General features: G+C 46.0%; 1 protein-coding gene across 1 annotated transcript in view; it reads right to left on the bottom strand.

The window, feature by feature from the left end:
- The window catches only part of LOC149428502 (uncharacterized), a 95605-nt gene extending 73524 nt beyond the window's left edge, over nt 1–22081 (bottom strand). Inside the window, 5 exon segments of the mRNA XM_089667330.1 lie at nt 20281–20422; nt 20530–20627; nt 20744–20867; nt 21637–21840; nt 21927–22081. Of these exon segments, the coding sequence (XP_089523456.1) occupies nt 20281–20422; nt 20530–20627; nt 20744–20867; nt 21637–21840; nt 21927–22022 (664 nt within the window). The 5' untranslated portion in view covers nt 22023–22081.
- Between the last annotated feature and the right edge of the window lie 231 nt (nt 22082–22312).

The following is a 22312-nucleotide window of genomic DNA, read 5'->3' as shown; positions in this document are numbered from 1 at the left end:
CACTGTGGGCCCTGTGCGCTCGCGTTCCGCTGCCATGGCAGCAGGGGAGGGGTGGGGTGGTAGGAGCAGTGGCAGCTCCACCAGCAGCGGCTGCCTCAGTCTGCAGTCGATGATGAGTAGCTTTCTTCACCAGCGCAGTGAGGAAACTACTAACCAGCCACAGCAGCAGCAGCATCAGGTGGACCTGGAGCAGGAGCTCAAACAACAGGCTTGGGCCTACTTGGACAGCACCCTGCCAACCGAGGTAGACAATCCCCTTGACTACTGGGCAACGAAACTTGACCTTTGGCCCCAACTAGCTGAATTTGCCCTTGAAAGGCTGTCATGCCCGGCCAGTAGCGTGGCATCGGAGCGCGTGTTTAGTGCGGCAGGAGGTATTGTAACTCCGCGGAGGACACGACTGTCCACCCAAAGTGTGGAGAGACTCACGTTTGTGAAAATGAATCAGGCGTGGATTAGTCTGGATTTCAAACCACCAGTTCCTGACACAACTGACTAAATCTGCCATGAATCATGCCCCAAACATGTGCCACTTTCAGGTCTCCTCACACACTGCTGGTGTGTTCCATTTTTTGTCATAGGGTGCTGGCAGATTACGGGCCTCCCATAGCTGCTGCCAGGCCCCTAATCTGCCATGGGCCCCTGTACCGCCTCCTCATGCTGCTGCCAGGTCCAGAGTCTCTCATGGGTCCCTGTACGGCCTCCCATTGCTGCTGTCTCCATCGCCACACTCTGCCATGTGCCACTTTCAGGTCTCCTCACACACTGCTGGTGTGTTCCATTTTTTGACATAGGGTGCTGGCAGATTACAGGCCTCCCATAGCTGCTGCCAGGCCCCTAATCTGCCATGGGCCCCTGTACCGCCTCCTCATGCTGCTGCCAGGTCCAGAGTCTCTCATGGGTCCCTGTACGGCCTCCCATTGCTGCTGTCTCCATCGCCACACTCTGCCATGTGCCACTTTCAGGTCTCCTCACACACTGCTGGTGTGTTCAATTTTTTGACATAGGGTGCTGGCAGATTACGGGCCTCCCATAGCTGCTGCCAGGCCCCTAATCTGCCATGGGCCCCTGTACCACCTCCTCATGCTGCTGCCAGGTCCAGAGTCTCTCATGGGTCCCTGTACGGCCTCCCATTGCTGCTGTCTCCATCGCCACACTCTGCCATGTGCCACTTTCAGGTCTCCTCACACACTGCTGGTGTGTTCAATTTTTTGACATAGGGTGCTGGCAGATTACGGGCCTCCCATAGCTGCTGCCAGGCCCCTAATCTGCCATGGGCCCCTATACCGCCTCCTCATGCTGCTGCCAGGTCCACAGTCTCTCATGCCATGTGCCACTTTCAGGTCTCCTCACACTGCTGGTGTGTTCAATTTTTTGACATAGGGTGTTGGCAGATTACGGGCCTCCCATAGCTGCTGCCAGGCCCCTAATCTGCCATGGGCCCCTATACCGCCTCCTCATGCTGCTGCCAAGTCCAGAGTGTGTCATGGGTCCCTGTACGGCCTCCCACTGCTGCTGTCTCCATCGCCACACTCTGCCATGTGCCACTTTCAGGTCTCCTCACACTGCTGGTGTGTTCAATTTTTTGACATAGGGTGCTGGCAGATTACGGGCCTCCCATTGCTGCTGCCAGGCACGTAATCTGCCGTGGGCCCCCGTACCGACTCCTCATGCTGTGACATTGCAACAAGGTGGAATTCAACCCTACATATGTTAGACCGCCTTTACAAACAGCGAAAGGCCATCACCGATTTCCTGATGTTACAAGCGGATAAAGGTACTCCCTGTGTAACTTAGATGTCAGCCATTGGCAGCTCATGCGTGACACCTGCGCTTGCTCAGGCCCTTTGAGGAGGCCACGCTATTCGTGAGTCGGCAGGACTATGGGATGAACGACGTCATTCCTCTGTTGCACGTCCTGGAACAAATGCTGTTAACAATGGCTGGTCAGGGTGCGGTAGACGTGGCGCACAGATCTCAACGCCACATGACCCCTGTGGGGGCAGGACAGGAAGAAGAGGAGGAGGTAGAGGAGGACATTGGTGCTCAGGAATTATTGAGTGAAATGGGTGGTTTTTCCACTCAGCGGACAGGAGTGGAGGAGCAGGAGAATCTGGTAGAGGAGGAGGAGACAGAGGACCCAGACGCACCGTGGCAGTATGCTGTGGAGATGGAGGCAGGGAGTCCCTCGCATTCCTTGGCACAAATGGCCCATAGCATGCTCGCTTGCTTGCGTAGCGACAGCCAAATAATAACCATCAGACAGAGGGATGACTTTTGGCTGTCCACCTTGTTGGACCCTCGCTACCGTTCAAAAATGGTGGCCTTTTTCACACCTGCTGAGAGGGAGGCCAAAATAACGTACTATAAAAACCACCTATGTAGTCAGCTGGTCTCTGCCTTTCTGCGCCAACGTCCATCCTCAGACACTGTGGGCCCTGTGCGCTCGCGTTCCGCTGCCATGGCAGCAGGGGAGGGGTGGGGTGGTAGGAGCAGTGGCAGCTCCACCAGCAGCGGCTGCCTCAGTCTGCAGTCGATGATGAGTAGCTTTCTTCACCAGCGCAGTGAGGAAACTACTAACCAGCCACAGCAGCAGCAGCATCAGGTGGACCTGGAGCAGGACCTCAAACAACAGGCTTAGGCCTACTTGGATAGCACCCTGCCAACCGAGGTAGACAATCCCCTTGACTACTGGGCAACAAAACTTGACCTTTGGCCCCAACTAGCTGAATTTGCCCTTGAAAGGCTGTCATGCCCGGCCAGTAGCGTGGCATCGGAGCACGTGTTTAGTGCGGCAGGAGGTATTGTAACTCCGCGGAGGACACGACTGTCCACCCAAAGTGTGGAGAGACTCACGTTTGTGAAAATGAATCAGGCGTGGATTAGTCTGGATTTCAAACCACCAGTTCCTGACACAACTGACTAAATCCGCCATGAATCATGCCCCAAACATGTGCCACTTTCAGGTCTCCTCACACTGCTGGTGTGTTCCATTTTTTGTCATAGGGTGCTGGCAGATTACAGGCCTCCCATAGGTGCTGCCAGGCCCCAAATCTGCCATGGGCCCCCGTACCACCTGGTCACGCTGCTGCTGGGTCCACAGTGTGACCTGGGTCCCTGTACCGCCTCCCATTGCTCCCACTCTGCCATGTGCCACTTTGAGGTCTCCTCACACTCCTGCGGTTTTCCATTTTGTCATAGGTTGCTGGCAGATTACAGGCCTCCCATAGGTGCCGCCAGGCCCCAAATCTGCCATGGGCCCCCGTACCGCCTGGTCACGCTGCTGCTGAGCCCACAGTGTGACCTGGGTCCCTGTACCGCCTCCCATTGCTCCCACTCTGCCATGTGCCACTTTGAGGTCTCCTCACACTCCTGCGGTTTACCATTTTGTCATAGGTTGCTGGCAGATTACAGGCCTCCCATAGGTGCTGCCAGGCCCCAAATCTGCCATGGGCCCCCGTACCGCCTGGTCACGCTGCTGCTGGGCCCACAGTGTGACCTGGGTCCCTGTACCGCCTCCCATTGCTCCCACTCTGCCATGTGCCACTTTGAGGTCTCCTCACACTCCTGCGGTTTTCCATTTTGTCATAGTTTGCTGGCAGATTACAGGCCTCCCATAGGTGCTGCCAGGCCCCAAATCTGCCATGGGCCCCCGTACCGCCTGGTCACGCTGCTGCTGAGCCCACAGTGTGACCTGGGTCCCTGTACCGCCTCCCATTGCTCCCACTCTGCCATGTGCCACTTTGAGGTCTCCTCACACTCCTGCGGTTTTCCATTTTGTCATAGGTTGCTGGCAGATTACAGGCCTCCCATAGGTGCCGCCAGGCCCCAAATCTGCCATGGGCCCCCGTACCGCCTGGTCACGCTGCTGCTGGGCCCACAGTGTGACCTGGGTCCCTGTACCGCCTCCCATTGCTCCCACTCTGCCATGTGCCACTTTGAGGTCTCCTCACACTCCTGCGGTTTTCCATTTTGTCATAGGTTGCTGGCAGATTACAGGCCTCCCATAGGTGCTGCCAGGCCCCAAATCTGCCATGGGCCCCCGTACCGCCTGGTCACGCTGCTGCTGGGTCCACAGTGTGACCTGGGTCCCTGTACCACCTCCCATTGCTCCCACTCTGCCATGTGCCACTTTGAGGTCTCCTCACACTCCTGCGGTTTTCCATTTTGTCATAGTTTGCTGGCAGATTACAGGCCTCCCATAGGTGCTGCCAGGCCCCAAATCTGCCATGGGCCCCCGTACCGCCTGGTCACGCTGCTGCTGAGCCCACAGTGTGACCTGGGTCCCTGTACCGCCTCCCATTGCTCCCACTCTGCCATGTGCCACTTTGAGGTCTCCTCACACTCCTGCGGTTTTCCATTTTGTCATAGGTTGCTGGCAGATTACAGGCCTCCCATAGGTGCTGCCAGGCCCCAAATCTGCCATGGGCCCCCGTACCGCCTGGTCACGCTGCTGCTGGGCCCACAGTGTGACCTGGGTCCCTGTACCGCCTCCCATTGCTCCCACTCTGCCATGTGCCACTTTCAGGTCTCCTCACACTCCTGCTGGTTTCCATTTTGTCATAGGTTGCTGTATGGCCTCCCATTGCTGCTGCCTCCACCGCCACACTGTAGCTCCAAACACTGGTTTTGGCCCCGTGACTGGCCAAATGAGTGAAGTGTGCGGTGATTCTAAGATCGACGGCACTCATCTGCATGTCATACTGACTGACAGTATTATTTCTCTTCCCCAGCAGACTCCAAGGGCATTTAAATTAAAGGTACAGTGTTCTGCACTAATATTAAGTCTCTCTGAAGCCTAGAAACACCCTTTTTTAAGTTAAATTCACAGCGAATATATTCGACTCGAATCGAATATTTTCCACGAATTCGCCGAATCAGTCGAATCGAATTTTTGAATACTTCGCTCATCTCTAGTTATAACCTATCCGCAGTGCATCCTGATACTCTTCCTGCTTCTTCTCTTACGGCTATGTCTCAATACATTACGGAGACGGCACTGCCTGTCTTAGATACTCAGGATGCATTGGCTCTGGAAGAGCCCTTCTCGACTGTGGAAGTCCTTAGGGCGATCAAGGCCCTGAAGGCAGGTAAGTGCCCGGGCTTGGACAGGTTTACCCCTTGCTTTTACAAATTTTTTGCCGCCTCACTGGCCCCACTTTTAGCCCAAGCTTTTATTACCATCGACGATCTGAATGTGCCTTCGTCAGCCTTTTTGTTGGCCAACATTTCGGTTATCCCGAAGCCGGATAAAGACCCATCTCTCTGCGGTAGCTACCACCCAATATCTCTACCTAACCTAGATGTTAAGCTTTTTGTGAAGCTTTTAGCGAACTGCCTCTCACCTTTTTTACCAACTTTGGATCATTGTGATCAGGTTGGTTTTGTCCCAGGTCGTGAGGCTAGGGATAACACCTCTAAAACTGTCCATCTCATCTCTTATATCAAGCGACATGGCTTAAAGGCTTGCCTCCTCTCATTTGATGCCGAGAAAGCGTTCAATCACGTTGATTGGCGTTTCTTACGTCTTACTTTAGAACAGATAGGTTTGGGCTTGCGCCCCTCCACAAAGGTCCCAAATTAAATTAGTGTATCCTCCCCCATTGTTATCTTATTTGCAGCTACAAATCTAAATATTGTGTTGTGCCCAGATGTCCTACATTGTGTCCATCCTGTCCAACCAGTCGTTTGCCTAATTATAATATCTTGCCCACTAATTAGTGCCTTACTTTTGTATTAATGTATTTTCCCCACTGTTACACTGTTTACAGCTGCAAACTCAATTATTGTGTCCATCCTGTCCAACCAGTCCTTTCTGTTTACAGCTGCAAATTCAATTATTGTGTTTCAGTGTCCATCCTGTCCAACCAGTCCTTTCTGTTTACAGCTACAAATTAAATTACTGTAGTTCCATTCCTGTCCATTCTCTCCAGTGTCATCCAAAATGTCCCTAAACTCAATTATTGTCATCCTGCTAATGACCCCCCTCCACCTCTCGTCCTGCTCAGGGGGTTTAAGAGGTCAGTGCTGGCCTCTCCTGTGTGCTATTTCTGCTGTGCAACTACTGAGGGGTCCAGCTGCGGCTGGACTATAGTGGCCCCCTGGCTCTGCCTGAGCCCCATTGAAGGAAGGGGGACCCCTGAAGCTACATCAGCCCTGCCTGAAATGCTGTCAGCTTTTCCTGAGACCACCACATCAGCTCTGCCTGAGACCACCGCATCAGCCCTGCATGAGTGTATGCTTCCCTTGTGCTATCTGACTGCTTATGAACTGCCTCTTGGATTACAAATTGCTGTGTAGACTTTAACTTTGCCCACCGGGGCTGGATTACAAGTATTTTGGACTCTCTCTCCCTGCACTACTCCCCATTGAGTGACTGTTGTCTGTTTTAATAAAGCTTTAAGTGTTTGCCATCTGCCTTGTGTGTTCTGTCCTCCTTATGCTTCCATCACACTTACCCTTGGTTTCTCATATCCAAAAGGATCTGGCGTCCTGGGGTGCTTTGGCCTTGTCCTGGTTCGGCCGCATCAACACCCTCAAAATGGACACCTTACTGAAATTACTATAAGTTTTCCAGACTGTACCAATTACTGTCCCTAAGAGTTTCTTCCTCTCCCTACATTCCCTTTCAATTAGATTTGGCGCCAAGGTTTCTCATGATTAAAATATAGGGTGCTTCCATACCCGAAGTCCGGAGGCGGAGTAGGTTTACCGGACTTTGAACTATACTACAGAGCCATACTGCTGGCCCGGATCCTTGACTGGTTTCCCAGGCCCTAACTTAAAGCCTCTTGTATGATTGAACAAGATTTGTCTCCGGTCGATCTTCGGGCTTTGCCGTGGGGTTATAGTCGAGACCACCGGCGTTTTCTCAGCCTATCCCTATTGACTGTGGCTGTAATGTGATTGTGGTACCAACAGGACATTGTTGCTCTTTTATCGTCTGATCCCTCTCCTTTATCACCCGTTTGACAACCCTGCTCTCCCTCAGGGCTTGGGCTCTTCTGTCATTGGTCCCTTTACACGCACCTTATGGCCCGTAGCCCAAGACTTTATCTGCCCTCAATCAGGTCTTCCGCTCCTGCGGGGCGGATCTCGGGATTGGTTGACCACTTTACACTTATCCACATTTTGCAAACTCCTACACTCTTCTTCCGACATTCATTGTCCGCTTACTGAGTTTGAGCGGCTATGCTCCCTCTCTAATCTGCCTAGACATGCCCTAGCCTCCTTATATAAAGGTCTACACAATGCTCTTTATTCCGATCTCCCTCCCTACACCAAGGCGTGGGCACGAGATCTCGATAAAGACATCTTGGCGGCTGACTGGTCCATGTCATTCCATTTCACCTCTATTTCTTGTTATTCACAAGAAAAGAACTTTAACCATTTGCCCCCCGCCCTATGGCCGAATGGCAGCCGGCAAATGTCATCAGCGTTCCGGGTGGACGCCATATGGCGTCATCCCGCACAGGTGCAGATTGCACTCCTGCAGAGCCACGCAGCGGCACGATCTGTCACCGGCCATGTACCTCAGACACAGCTGATGACAGATCTGAGTATCGGACCCCATTACCGATACCATGTGACCTGCTGTGACCAATCACAGCAGGTCACATGACAGTTGTATACAATGGATGGCTTCATTCATGCCATCCATTGTATACTAGTGTCTAGCTGTGAATGGTCACAGCTAATCACATGCACATGTCATGTGATTAGCTGTGGCCAAGTCACAGCTAAGCACAAAAAAAAAAAACCCTGAATGAATCGATGTCATTCAGGTAAATGCTTGCTTATAGCAAAGTAATTCTTTGCTATAAGCAAATTGTGTAAAAAAAAAAAATACTGATCACTTCACATAGTAAAATATGAAAATTTAAAAAAAAAATAAATAAAAAAAAATATATATATTTTTTTTTTCATACTGTCACCAGTCAGTGTCCCTGATCACCGCCATGCCAGTTATATGATGACGCTGTACTGCACTGGTGACAGTATGTAAAAAAAAATAGTGAAACAAATTTTTTAAATTTTTTCATTTTCTGAAAAATGACAAAAAAAATACAATTTCAAAAAACTCGCTATGCCTCTTATGAAGTATGTTGGACTGTCTACTCTTCAAAAAGGGGTCATTTGGGGGATATCTGTACCGTCCTGACATTTGGGGGATATCTGTACCGTCCTGACATTTGGGGGATATCTGTACCGTCCTGACATTTGGGGGATATCTGTACCGTCCTGACATTTGGGGGATATCTGTACCGTCCTGACATTTGGGGGATATCTGTACCGTCCTGACATTTGGGGGATATCTGTACCGTCCTGACATTTGGGGGATATCTGTACCGTCCTGACATTTGGGGGATATCTGTACCGTCCTGACATTTGGGGGATATCTGTCCCGTCCTGACATTTGGGGGATATCTGTCCCGTCCTGACATTTGGGGGATATCTGTCCCGTCCTGACATTTGGGGGATATCTGTCCTGTCCTGACATTTGGGGGATACCTGTACTGTCCTGACATTTGGGGGGATATCTGTACCGTTCTGACATTTGGGGGATATCTGTACCGTTCTGACATTTGGGGGATATCTGTACCGTTCTGACATTTGGGGGATATCTGTACCGTCCTGACATTTGGGGGATATCTGTACCGTCCTGACATTTGGGGGATATCTGTACCGTCCTGACATTTGGGGGATATCTGTACCGTCCTGACATTTGGGGGATATCTGTACCGTCCTGACATTTGGGGGATATCTGTACTGTTCTGACATTCTTGGACCTCAAGAAATGAGATTGGCTGTCAGTACTTCAGGATTGATCAATATTCAGATCTATACCATAGTTTGTGAACTCTATAACTTTCCTACAAACTAAATAATACATCCTAATTTGGGTTATTTTCACCAAAGACATGTAGCAGAATACATCTCGGCCTAAATTTATGAAGAACAATTATTTATTTGCAAACTTTTATAACAGAAACAAAGAAAAACGTGTGTTTTTTTCAAAATGTTTTGTTTTTTTTGTTAATTTAGCAAAAAATAAAAACCCCAGCGGTGATTAAATACCACCAAAAGAAAGCTCTAGTTGTGTGAAGAAAATGATACAATTTTAGTTTGGGTACAATGTTGTATGACCGCGCAATTGTCATTCAAAGTGTAAGAGCGCTGAAACGTGATAACTGGCCTGTGCAGGAAGGTGTAAAATTGCCCGGTATTGAAACGGTTAAGCCCCTTTCTCGATGGTACAGAGACCCCGTCTCTTTACACAGAATAGTTCCTTGTACATCCAATCTATGCTGGGGCTGTACCAAAGCTCCATATCTGGTGGGACTGCGACCTAATACACCCCTTCTGGTGGCAGGTCTTTGCTCTATATGACAAGATTTATGGGGAGTCCTTGACCCCCTCCCCGGAAATTGCTCTCCTCTCTATCTTACCGGGTTCACTGGCTGTGCAGAAGAAAAATTTGCTGTGTTACTCTCTATCCGCGACCTGCCAATTGATACCTCTCTTTTGGAAATTGGCTACTCCCCCGCCTCTCCCCCTGTGGGTCTCGGTACTTCATGATGCCATGTGTATGGAGGAAATGCTGGCATTTGCTAATGATACCTACGATAAACACAAGTTGTGGTCAGTCTGGCCCCATTTCTCCTCCTCTTTATTACTCCGAGACTTGTGTTCCCCTGTTGTGCTTTAATGGAGTTGTGCCCACTCCCCCTGGTGTGTTCCTCGGTGAGGCTCTGTAGTCCATGCTGGGGTACAACCAGTGGGATCACCCTGCTGGGATACCGATGGATGGTCACCTTGTCTGCACTTGTCACCATGCCTGTCTCCTGACTCTCTCCCTTTACTTTCCTCTCTTCCTTCAATATCTTTCCATCTGATGTCTCCCTTCTCCTTCCCTCCCCTCCTTGTCTGCACTTGTCACCATGCCTGTCTCCTGACTCTCTCCCTTTACTTTCATCTCTTCCTTCAATATCTTTCCATCTGATGTCTCCCTTCTCCTTCCCTCCCCCCTTGTCTGCCCTTGTCACCATGCCTGTCTCCTGACTCTCTCCCTTTACTTTCCTCTCTTCCTTCAATATCTTTCCATCTGATGTCTCCCTTCTCCTTCCCTCCCACCTTGTCTGCACTTGTCACCATGCCTGTCTCCTGACTCTCTCCCTTTACTTTCCTCTCTTCCTTCAATATCTTTCGATCTGATGTCTCCATTCTCCTTCCCTCCCCCCCTTTTCTCCCTTGCTCTCTGATTGGGTATATTTTCTAGGCTTTATGGTATGATTTTGTTATTGTTGAATATCACCTCTTTGGGGACACCTCTTTTGTAGCTCTGGTTGGATACGTATTCCTCCATCCCCATGAATCATACTACTACCTATATTGTGCTTTATTCTTGCCCATTTTATTGTTGATATTCTTATAATTTTCCTGTTATGTAATGTTTGATTTGATCAAAAATCTAAAAAAGACAAATTTGCCTTTAAAGTATATAGTGCAGGGGTCAGGAGGATGTAATGTACAACATAGAGTATATAGTGCAGGGGTCAGGAGTATGTAATGTACAACATAGAGTATATAGTGCAGGGGTCAGGAGTATGTAATGTACAATATAGAGTGTATAGTGCGGGGAGGGTCAGGAGTATGTAATGTACAACATAGAGTGTATAGTGCGGGGAGGGCCAGGAGTATGTAATGTACAACATAAAGTATATAGTGCAGGGGTCAGAAGTATGTAATGTACAACATAGAGTATATAGTGCAGGAGTCAAGAGTATGTAATGTACAACATAGAGTATATAGTGCAGGGGTCAGGAGTATGTAATGTACAACACAGAGTATATAGTGCAGGGGTCAGGAGTATGTAATGTACAACATAGAGTATATAGTGCAGGGGTCAGGAGGATGTAATGTACAATATAGAGTATATAGTGCGGGGAGGGTCAGGAGTATGTAATGTACAACATAAAGTATATAGTGCAGGGGTCAGGAGTATGGAATGTACAACAGAGTATATAGAGCAGGGGTCAGGAGTATGTAATGTACAACATAGAGTATATAGTGCAGGGGTCAGGAGGATGTAATGTACAACATAGAGTATATAGTGCAGTGGTGGGCAACCTTTTTTTTCAACTGAGCCAAATCTCGCCAAAACCACGAATGAAATTTATTTTGAGAGCCACATTTTTAAAACTGAAAATACATCCCCAATATAGTAATTCATCCCCCATAGTAATTCATCCCCCATATAGTAATTCATCCCCCCTATAGTAATTCATCCCCCATAGTAATTCATCCCCCATATAGTAATTCATTACCCCTATAGTAATTCATCCCCCATATAGTAATTCATCCCCCATATAGTAATTCATCCCCCATATAGTAATTCATCCCCCATAGTAATTCATCCCCCCTATAGTAATTCATCCCCCATAGTAATTCATCCCCCATATAGTAATTCATCTCCCATATAGTAATTCATCCCCCATATAGTAATTCATCTCCCATATAGTAATTCATCCCCCCTATAGTAATTCATCCCCCATAGTAATTCATCCCCCATATAGTAATTCATCCCCCCTATAGTAATTCATCCCCCCTATAGTAATTCATCCCCCATAGTAATTCATCCCCCATATAGTAATTCATCTCCCATACTGTGTCAATTCACTTACCTTTGCTCCGCGCATTCCTCTCGCCGTGTTCCCGCGCCGTTCCGGTCTTCAGGGCGGACTGTGAGAGGAGAGAAGTTCGTTACGCTCCCCCGCCTACATCCTGACAGCCAGTGTTTGCCAAGCTCCGCGGACCGGATTAAAAGGTCCGCCGGGCCATATACGGCCCGCGGGCCAAAGTTTGCCCATTGCTGGGCTAGCTGCAGAGTCCTGACTTTTGGGGCGGCCGCCCGAGAGGAGGGAGGGGAGCGGGCGCCCGGCACACAGAAGAGCCGCATTAGAGTGTGTAAAGAGTCGCATGTGGCTCGCGAGCCACGGCTTGCCGACCACTGATATAGTGCAAGGGATCAGGAGTATGTAATGTATAACATAAAGTATATAGTGGGGGGGGGGGTCAAGAGTATGTAATGTACAACGAAGTATATAGTGCAGAGCTCAGAAGTTGTCATGTACAACACAGAATATATAGTGCAGGGGTCAGGAGGATGTAATGTACAACATAAAGTATATAGTGCAGGGGTCAGGAGGATGTAAAATACAACAAAGTATATACTACAGGGGTCAGGAGTATGTAATGTATAACATAGAGTACATAGTGCAGGGGTCAGGAGTATGTAATGTACAACATAGAGTATATAGTGCAGGGGTCAGGAGGATGTAATGTACAACATAGAGTATATAGTGCAGGGGTCAGGAGTATGTAATGTACAAGTTATATAGTATAAGGGTCAGGACTCTCAGTATTAGTATTCTGTAATCAGTGGAAGCTTAAATGTTTACTGTAGACAACATGTAGAGGTGAGCTGGGATTAAACCATCATGAAACAGGTTAGATTGGAGGTGAGCAAATCCTTGGACAGAATGGTGGCGGTGGACGTGGTATACTTGGACAGAGGGGTGGCGGTGGACATGGTATACTTGGACAGAGGGGTGGCGGTGGACATGGTATACTTGGACAGAGGGGTGGAGGTGGACGTGGTATACTTGGACAGAGGGGTGGCGGTGGACGTGGTATACTTGGACAGAGGGGTGGAGGTGGACGTGGTATACTTGGACAGAGGGGTGGCGGTGGACATGGTATACTTGGACAGAGGGGTGGCGGTGGACGTGGTATAATTGGACAGAGGGGTGGCGGTGGACATGGTATACTTGGACAGAGGGGTGGCGGTGGACGTGGTATACTTGGACAGAGGGGTGGCGGTGGACGTGGTATACTTGGACAGAGGGGTGGCGGTGGACGTGGTATACTTGGACAGAGGGGTGATGGTGGACGTGGTATACTTGGACACAGTTCCCCACACACGGCAAATGTGTAAGGTAAAGTCTATGGGCTGGAAAAATCTGAATGTAAATGGATAGGAAACTGGCTAAAAGATGGTATTCAGAGAGTAGTGGGTAATGATTCATACTCTGAATGGTCTGGGGGTGCCAGTTGGGTACCGCAAAGTTCACTGTTCTTAGTGGGAGTACCCCAAGGTTCAGTGTTAGTAGAGTACCCCAAGGTTCAGTGTCATCAGTGGTGTATCCCAAAGTTTATTGTTAATGGGATACCCCAAGGTTCAGTGTGATTAGTGGGGTACCCCAAGGTCCAGTGTGATTAGTGGGGTACCCCAAGGTTCAGTGTGATTAGTGGGGTACCCCAAGGTTCAGTGTAATTAGTGGGATACCCCAAGGTTCAGTGTCTTCAATGGAAGGGGTTAGTGGAGTACCCCAAGGTTCAGTGTTGGGACCCCGACTTATTAATATATTTATAAACAATATCGGGTCTGATATTAAAAATCCCAAGGGGGGATATGATTCTCCATGTATAATACATAAGGGGGATATGATCTCCATGTATAATACATAAGGGGGGATATGATCTCCATGTATAATACATAAGGGGGGGATATGATCTCCATGTATAATACATAAGGGGGGATATGATCTCCATGTATAATACATAAGGGGGATATGATCTCCATGTATAATACATAAGGGGGGATATGATCTCCATGTATAATACATAAGGGGGGGATATGATCTCCATGTATAATACATAAGGGGGGATATGATCTCCATGTATAATACATAAGGGGGATATGATCTCCATGTATAATACATAAGGGGGATATGATCTCCATGTATAATACATAAGGGGGGGATATGATCTCCATGTATAATACATAAGGGGGGGATATGATCACCATGTATAATACATAAGGGGGATATGATCTCCATGTATAATACATAAGGGGGGATACGATCACCATGTATAATACATAAGGGGGGATATGATCTCCATGTATAATACATAAGGGGGATATGATCTCCATGTATAATACATAAGGGGGGATATGATCTCCATGTATAATACATAAGGGGGGGATATGATCTCCATGTATAATACATAAGGGGGGATATGATCTCCATGTATAATACATAAGGGGGGATATGATCTCCATGTATAATACATAAGGGGGATATGATCTCCATGTATAATACATAAGGGGGATATGATCTCCATGTATAATACATAAGGGGGGGATATGATCTCCATGTATAATACATAAGGGGGGGATATGATCACCATGTATAATACATAAGGGGGATATGATCTCCATGTATAATACATAAGGGGGGATATGATCTCCATGTATAATACATAAGGGGGGATATGATCTCCATGTATAATACATAAGGGGGGATATGATCACCATGTATAATACATAAGGGGGATATGATCTCCATGTATAATACATAAGGGGGGGATATGATCACCATGTATAATACATAAGGGGGATATGATCTCCATGTATAATACATAAGGGGGGATATGATCTCCATGTATAATACATAAGGGGGGATATGATCTCCATGTATAATACATAAGGGGGGATATGATCACCATGTATAATACATAAGGGGGATATGATCTCCATGTATAATACATAAGGGGGGATATGATCTCCATGTATAATACATAAGGGGGGATATGATCTCCATGTATAATACATAAGGGGGGGATATGATCTCCATGTATAATACATAAGGGGGGGATATGATCTCCATGTATAATACATAAGGGGGGATATGATCTCCATGTATAATACATAAGGGGGGATATGATCTCCATGTATAATACATAAGGGGGGGATATGATCTCCATGTATAATACATAAGGGGGGTATGATCTCCATGTATAATACATAAGGGGGAATATGATCTCCATGTATAATACATAAGGGGGGATATGATCTCCATGTATAATACATAAGGGGGGGATATGATCTCCATGTATAATACATAAGGGGGGTATGATCTCCATGTATAATACATAAGGGGGGATATGATCTCCATGTATAATACATAAGGGGGGGATATGATCTCCATGTATAATACATAAGGGGGGTATGATCTCCATGTATAATACATAAGGGGGGATATGATCTCCATGTATAATACATAAGGGGGGGATATGATCTCCATGTATAATACATAAGGGGGATATGATCTCCATGTATAATACATAAGGGGGATATGATCTCCATGTATAATACATAAGGGGGATATGATCTCCATGTATAATGCATAAGGGGGGGGATATGATCTCCATGTATAATACATAAGGGGGGGGATATGATCTCCATGTATAATACATAAGGGGGGATATGATCTCCATGTATAATACATAAGGGGGGATATGATCTCCATGTATAATACATAAGGGGGGATATGATCTCCATGTATAATACATAAGGGGGGATATGATCTCCATGTATAATACATAAGGGGGGATATGATCTCCATGTATAATACATAAGGGGGGGATATGATCTCCATGTATAATACATAAGGGGGGATATGATCTCCATGTATAATACATAAGGGGGGATATGATCTCCATGTATAATACATAAGGGGGGGATATGATCTCCATGTATAATACATAAGGGGGGGATATGATCTCCATGTATAATACATAAGGGGGGTATGATCTCCATGTATAATACATAAGGGGGGATATGATCTCCATGTACAGTTGCAAGAAAAAGTATGTGAACCCCTTGGGATTACGTGGAGTTTTGCATGAATTGGACATAAAATGTGCTCTGAACGTCATCTAAGTCACAACAATAGAAGAACACAGTCTGCTGAACATAATACTACACAAACATTAGATGTTGCCATGGTTTAATTGCACATAACATGTAAACATTCACAGTGCAGGGAGGAAAAAGTATGTGAGGCCCTAGCTTAATGACTTCTCCCAGAGCTAATTGGAGCCAGGAGTGAGCCAACCTTGACTCCAATCAGTGTGATGATATTGGATGTGTTGCTGACAGCTATCCTGCCCTTAAAAAACACACACCTGTTTTGGGTTTACTGGTTTCAAGAAGCACTGTCTGATGTGAACCATGCCTCGCAGAAAAGAGCTCTCAGAAGACCCACCATCAAGAATTGTTGACTTGCATGAAGCTGGAAAGGGTTACAAAAGTATCTCCAAAAGCCTTGATGTTCATGTGTCCACGGTAAGACAGACTGTCTACAAATGGAGAAAGTTTAGCACTGTTGCTACTCTCCCTAGGCGTGGTCGTCCTGTAAAAATGACTGCAAGAGCACAGCGCAGAATGCTGCATGAGGTAAAGAAGAATCCCAGAGTATCAGCTAAAGACCTACAGACATCTCTGGCACATGCTAACATTTTTGTTGACACATCTACAATAAGGAAAACATGAAACAAGAATGGAGTACATGGGAGGACACCACAGAGGAAGCCATTGCTGTCCAAAAAGAATATTGCAGCACGTTTGAAGTTTGCAAAAGAGCACCTGGATGTTCCACAGCACTACTGGCAAAATATACTGTGGACAGATGACACCAAGATTGAGTTGTTTGGGAAGAACACACAACACTATGTGTGGAGAAAAAAGGCACAGCACACCAACATCAGAACCTCATCCCCACTGTGAAACATGGCGGAGGGAGCATCATGGTTTGGGGCTGCTTTGCTGCCTCAGGGCCTGGACGGATTGTTGTCATTGATGGGAAAATGAATTCCAGAGTTTATCAAAACATTTTGCAGGAAAACGTATGACCATCTGTCCGCCAACTGAAGCTCCGCAGAGGATGGGTGATGCAACAGGACAATGACCCAAAGATACAAGTCATTCAACAAAATAATGGCTGCAACAGTACAGAATACGCCTTCTGGAGTGGCCTAGTCAGAGTCCTGACCTCAATCCCATTGAAATGCTGTGGCATGACCTTAAGAGAGCGATTCACACCAGACATCCCAAGAATATTGCTACACTGAAACAGTTTTGTGAAGAGGAGTGGTCCAAAATGACTCCAGATCGTTGTGCAGGTCTGATCTGCAACTACAGGAAACGTTTGGTTGAGGTTATTGCTGCCAAAGGAGGGTCAACCAGTTATTAAGTCCAAAGGTTCACATACTTTTTCCTCCCTGCACTGTGAATGTTTACATGTTATGTGCAATTAAACCATGGCAACATCTAATGTTTGTGTAGTATTATGTTCAGCAGATTGTGTTCTTCTATTGTTGTGACTTAGATGACGTTCAGAGCACATTTTATGCCCAATTCATGCAAAACTCCACATAATCCCAAGGGGTTCACATACTTTTTCTTGCAACTGTATAATACATAAGGGGGGACATGATCTCCATGTATAATACATAAGGGGGGATATGATCTCCATGTATAATACATAAGGGGGGATATGATCTCAATTTATAATACATAAGGGGGGATATGATCACCATGTATAATACATAAGGGGGGGATATGATCTCCATATATAATACATAAGGGGGGATATGATCTCCATGTATAATACATAAGGGGGATATGATCACCATGTATAATACATAAGGGGGGGTATGATCTCCATGTATAATACATAAGGGGGGGTATGATCTCCATGTATAATACATAAGGGGGAATATGATCTCCATGTATAATACATAAGGGGGGGATATGATCTCCATGTATAATACATAAGGGGGGGATATGATCTCCATGTATAATACATAAGGGGGGATATGATCTCCATGTATAATACATAAGGGGGGATATGATCTCCATGTATAATACATAAGGGGGGGATATGATCTCCATGTATAATACATAAGGGGGGGGTATGATCTCCATGTATAATACATAAGGGGGGGGTATGATCTCCATGTATAATACATAAGGGGGGATATGATCTCCATGTATAATACATAAGGGGGGATATGATCACCATGTATAATACATAAGGGGGGATATGATCTCCATGTATAATACATAAGGGGGGATATGATCTCCATGTATAATACATAAGGGGGGATATGATCTCCATGTATAATACATAAGGGGGGATATGATCTCCATGTATAATACATAAGGGGGGATATGATCACCATGTATAATACATAAGGGGGGATATGATCTCCATGTATAATACATAAGGGGGATATGATCTCCATGTATAATACATAAGGGGGGGATATGATCTCCATGTATAATACATAAGGAGGGATATGATCTCCATGTATAATACATAAGGGGGGATATGATCTCCATGTATAATACATAAGGGGGGGATATGATCTCCATGTATAATACATAAGGGGGGATATGATCTCCATGTATAATACATAAGGGGGGGATATGATCTCCATGTATAATACATAAGGGGGGATATGATCTCCATGTATAATACATAAGGGGGGATATGATCTCCATGTATAATACATAAGGGGGGATATGATCTCCATGTATAATACATAAGGGGGGATATGATCTCCATGTATAATACATAAGGGGGGATATGATCACCATGTATAATACATAAGGGGGGATATGATCTCCATGTATAATACATAAGGGGGATATGATCTCCATGTATAATACATAAGGGGGGGATATGATCTCCATGTATAATACATAAGGGGGGGATATGATCTCCATGTATAATACATAAGGAGGGATATGATCTCCATGTATAATACATAAGGGGGGATATGATCTCCATGTATAATACATAAGGGGGGAATATGATCTCCATGTATAATACATAAGGGGGGGATATGATCTCCATGTATAATACATAAGGGGGGGATATGATCTCCATGTATAATACATAAGGGGGGGATATGATCTCCATGTATAATACATAAGGGGGGGATATGATCTCCATGTATAATACATAAGGGGGGGATATGATCTCCATGTATAATACATAAGGGGGGATATGATCTCCATGTATAATACATAAGGGGGATATGATCTCCATGTATAATGCATAAGGGGGGGATATGATCTCCATGTATAATACATAAGGGGGGGATATGATCTCCATGTATAATACATAAGGGGGATATGATCTCCATGTATAATACATAAGGGGGGATATGATCCCCATGTATAATACATAAGGGGGGATATGATCTCCATGTATAATACATAAGGGGGGGTATGATCTCCATGTATAATACATAAGAAGGATATGATCTCCATGTATAATACATAAGGGGGGATATGATCTCCATGTATAATACATAAGGGGGGGATATGATCTCCATGTACAATACATAAGGGGGGATATGATCTCCATGTATAATACATAAGGGGGGGATATGATCTCCATGTATAATACATAAGGGGGGATATGATCTCCATGTATAATACATAAGGGGGGATATGATCTCCATGTATAATACATAAGGGGGGATATGATCTCCATGTATAATACATAAGGGGGGGGATATGATCACCATGTATAATACATAAGGGGGGATATGATCTCCATGTATAATACATAAGGGGGGATATGATCTCCATGTATAATACATAAGGGGGGATATGATCTCCATGTATAATACATAAGGGGGGATATGATCTCCATGTATAATACATAAGGGGGGGATATGATCTCCATGTATAATACATAAGGGGGGATATGATCTCCATGTATAATACATAAGGGGGGATATGATCTCCATGTATAATACATAAGGGGGGATATGATCTCCATGTATAATACATAAGGGGGGATATGATCTCCATGTATAATACATAAGAAGGATATGATCTCCATGTATAATACATAAGGGGGGATATGATCTCCATGTATAATACATAAGGGGGGGATATGATCTCCATGTACAATACATAAGGGGGGATATGATCTCCATGTATAATACATAAGGGGGATATGATCACCATGTATAATACATAAGGGGGGATATGATCTCCATGTATAATACATAAGGGGGGATATGATCTCCATGTATAATACATAAGGGGGGATATGATCTCCATGTATAATACATAAGGGGGGATATGATCTCCATGTATAATACATAAGAGGGGATATGATCTCCATGTATAATACATGATGGGGGGGATTGCTGTAGGAAAGTCCTGGATTCTTTTGTCTGCAGCACAGAGAAGGAAGATTATCCGAGAGAAATCCAGGAATACAGGACGGGGAACACAGCTCAGGAAAGTGACCAGGGGATTACAGGCTGATATCACCCAGTCCCCGCCCTACTCTGAACCAATCAGTGAGCAGTATGGGTGGAGGAATGGATTTAGTGTTCATGACCCACCTGTGCTGATCTCTGTAGGAGTGTCCTCCTCTATAAATGTCCCCGTTATTCCATCCTCCTCCATAGACTGCTGATCATCCCTCACATACGCCTCTTCTTCTTCTGCTTTCACCTCAAATTCTATATCGATTGGATCTCCACTCTAAATCAAGGAAATGAGAGAGAATATCATCTGTAAAATGTAAGGTCACATACACTTCCACATATCATCTCCACAAGTCCATGTTCTAGATGCTCCATCCCACCAACCTTGCAATGGGGAGGGATGATGTGATCTTCCTGTGTGGAATCCCGGGAATACAGAGGATGGGGACATCTCTCTGGTGGGTTCCCATGACTGGATCCATCTGTAGGAAACACACACACTGACTGAATCCTGTGTTTCTATGTGTTTATCAGATGATGGGGGATCTAGGTGGATCCTCCGTACTGCTCTCTCCTTTACAATAAAGTCTCCTCTTACCCGGTGATGTGAGGGGCGGCTGATTGTCCATCATGACGTCCTTGTAGAGATCCTTGTGTCCTTCTAAATACTCCCACTCCTCCATGGAGAAATAGACAGTGACACCCTGACACCTTATAGGAACCTGACACACACAATGATACAGTCACCATCCAGACACATCCCTTGTCTGTTACTGGAGAATGTCCCAGAATTCCCGGCACCGCTCACCTCTCCTGTCAGCAGCTCCATCATCTTCTTGGTGACTTCTAGAATCTTCTGTGTCTTCTGTCTTGTAGGGATCAGGGATGGAGGTGGGGGGATGGTGATGGGATTCTGGATTCTCGAGGATCTTGTGGTCATACGATGAGATCTCCTTCTGGTGTCATTGTCGGTAGATTTCTTCATGACTCCTGTACAGTTCTGTGTGATACAAAGATAAATCTCACTCTCCCATAATCCCTCACTTCTATGGTCAGCTCTAGATTTATTCTCCAGGGATTGGCCACAATGTGCCGACTCAGCAAAGGACAGACATGTCCATCCAATGATATGATGACAATGGGGTCAGATTTATAGCTCCTTCTAGAAGTCATATAATAGAGTCACTAATGGTTTACTAGTAAGGCTCACTGACCCACCAGGAAATGTCACCCATGGATTTAGTGGTCAGTGGGCGTGGCATGCTGGTAATCATGGGTCTCTCTGATTGGACTAAAGCTGAGATTGTTCTCTTCTATAACCAATGCCGCCATCTTGTGCTATAACCAAATCTCATAGAGTCCGGACACTTTATGTATTCATAGTACTTGTGTGGATGTCGTTATTGATTACAGAACATCAGAAGACTTCAAGTGACTCTGAATACCCCCAGTGTACAGCCGAGTCAGATTTAACCCCTTCATTACACTCACCTCTCCAGTCAGCAGGCTGAGGATCTCCAGGGTGAGCTTCAATATCGTCTCATTCCGGGGAAATTCCTTCCTTACAATCTTCACAAAACCCAAAGTCTGCTGATTGTCCATCATGACGTCCTTGTAGAGGTCCTTGTGTCCTTCTAAATACTCCCACTCCTCCATGGAGAAATAGACAGTGACACCCTGACACCTTATAGGAACCTGACACACACAATGATACAGTCACCATCCAGACACACCCCTTGTCTGTTACTGGAGAATGTCCCAGAATTCCCGGCACCGCTCACCTCTCCTGTCAGCTGATGGACCATCATGGTGGTCAGTTCCAGAATCTTATGCTCTTTCTCCCTCTCAGGTATCAGAGAAGGAGATGGAGGCACCATGGTGAGGCTCTGGGTTCTGCTCCATCCTCCTGAGATTGGCTCCCCACTAGACTTCTTCTTTACAACATAATCCTACAGATCAGGAGACAAATAAAACAATATCAACCACCTGACATCATCTAAATGTGTGCAAAAATAAAATGGTCTATTGACCAGAATAGACAAGTGATGTCATGTGACCTCCCAGAATCCTCCTCACCTCTCCGGTCAGGTCTGTGTTTTATTAATAGAGATGAGAGTGATGTCATGTGACCTCCCAGAATCCTCCTCACCTCTCCGGTCAGGTCTGT

Source organism: Staurois parvus, unplaced genomic scaffold, assembly GCF_062004578.1.
Source record: "Staurois parvus isolate SC_StPar_1 unplaced genomic scaffold, SC_StPar_1.0 ptg003186l, whole genome shotgun sequence".
Taxonomy (NCBI): domain Eukaryota; kingdom Metazoa; phylum Chordata; class Amphibia; order Anura; family Ranidae; genus Staurois; species Staurois parvus.
Note: the sequence above shows the minus strand (reverse complement) of the source record. Positions and strands in the feature narration are given on the sequence as shown.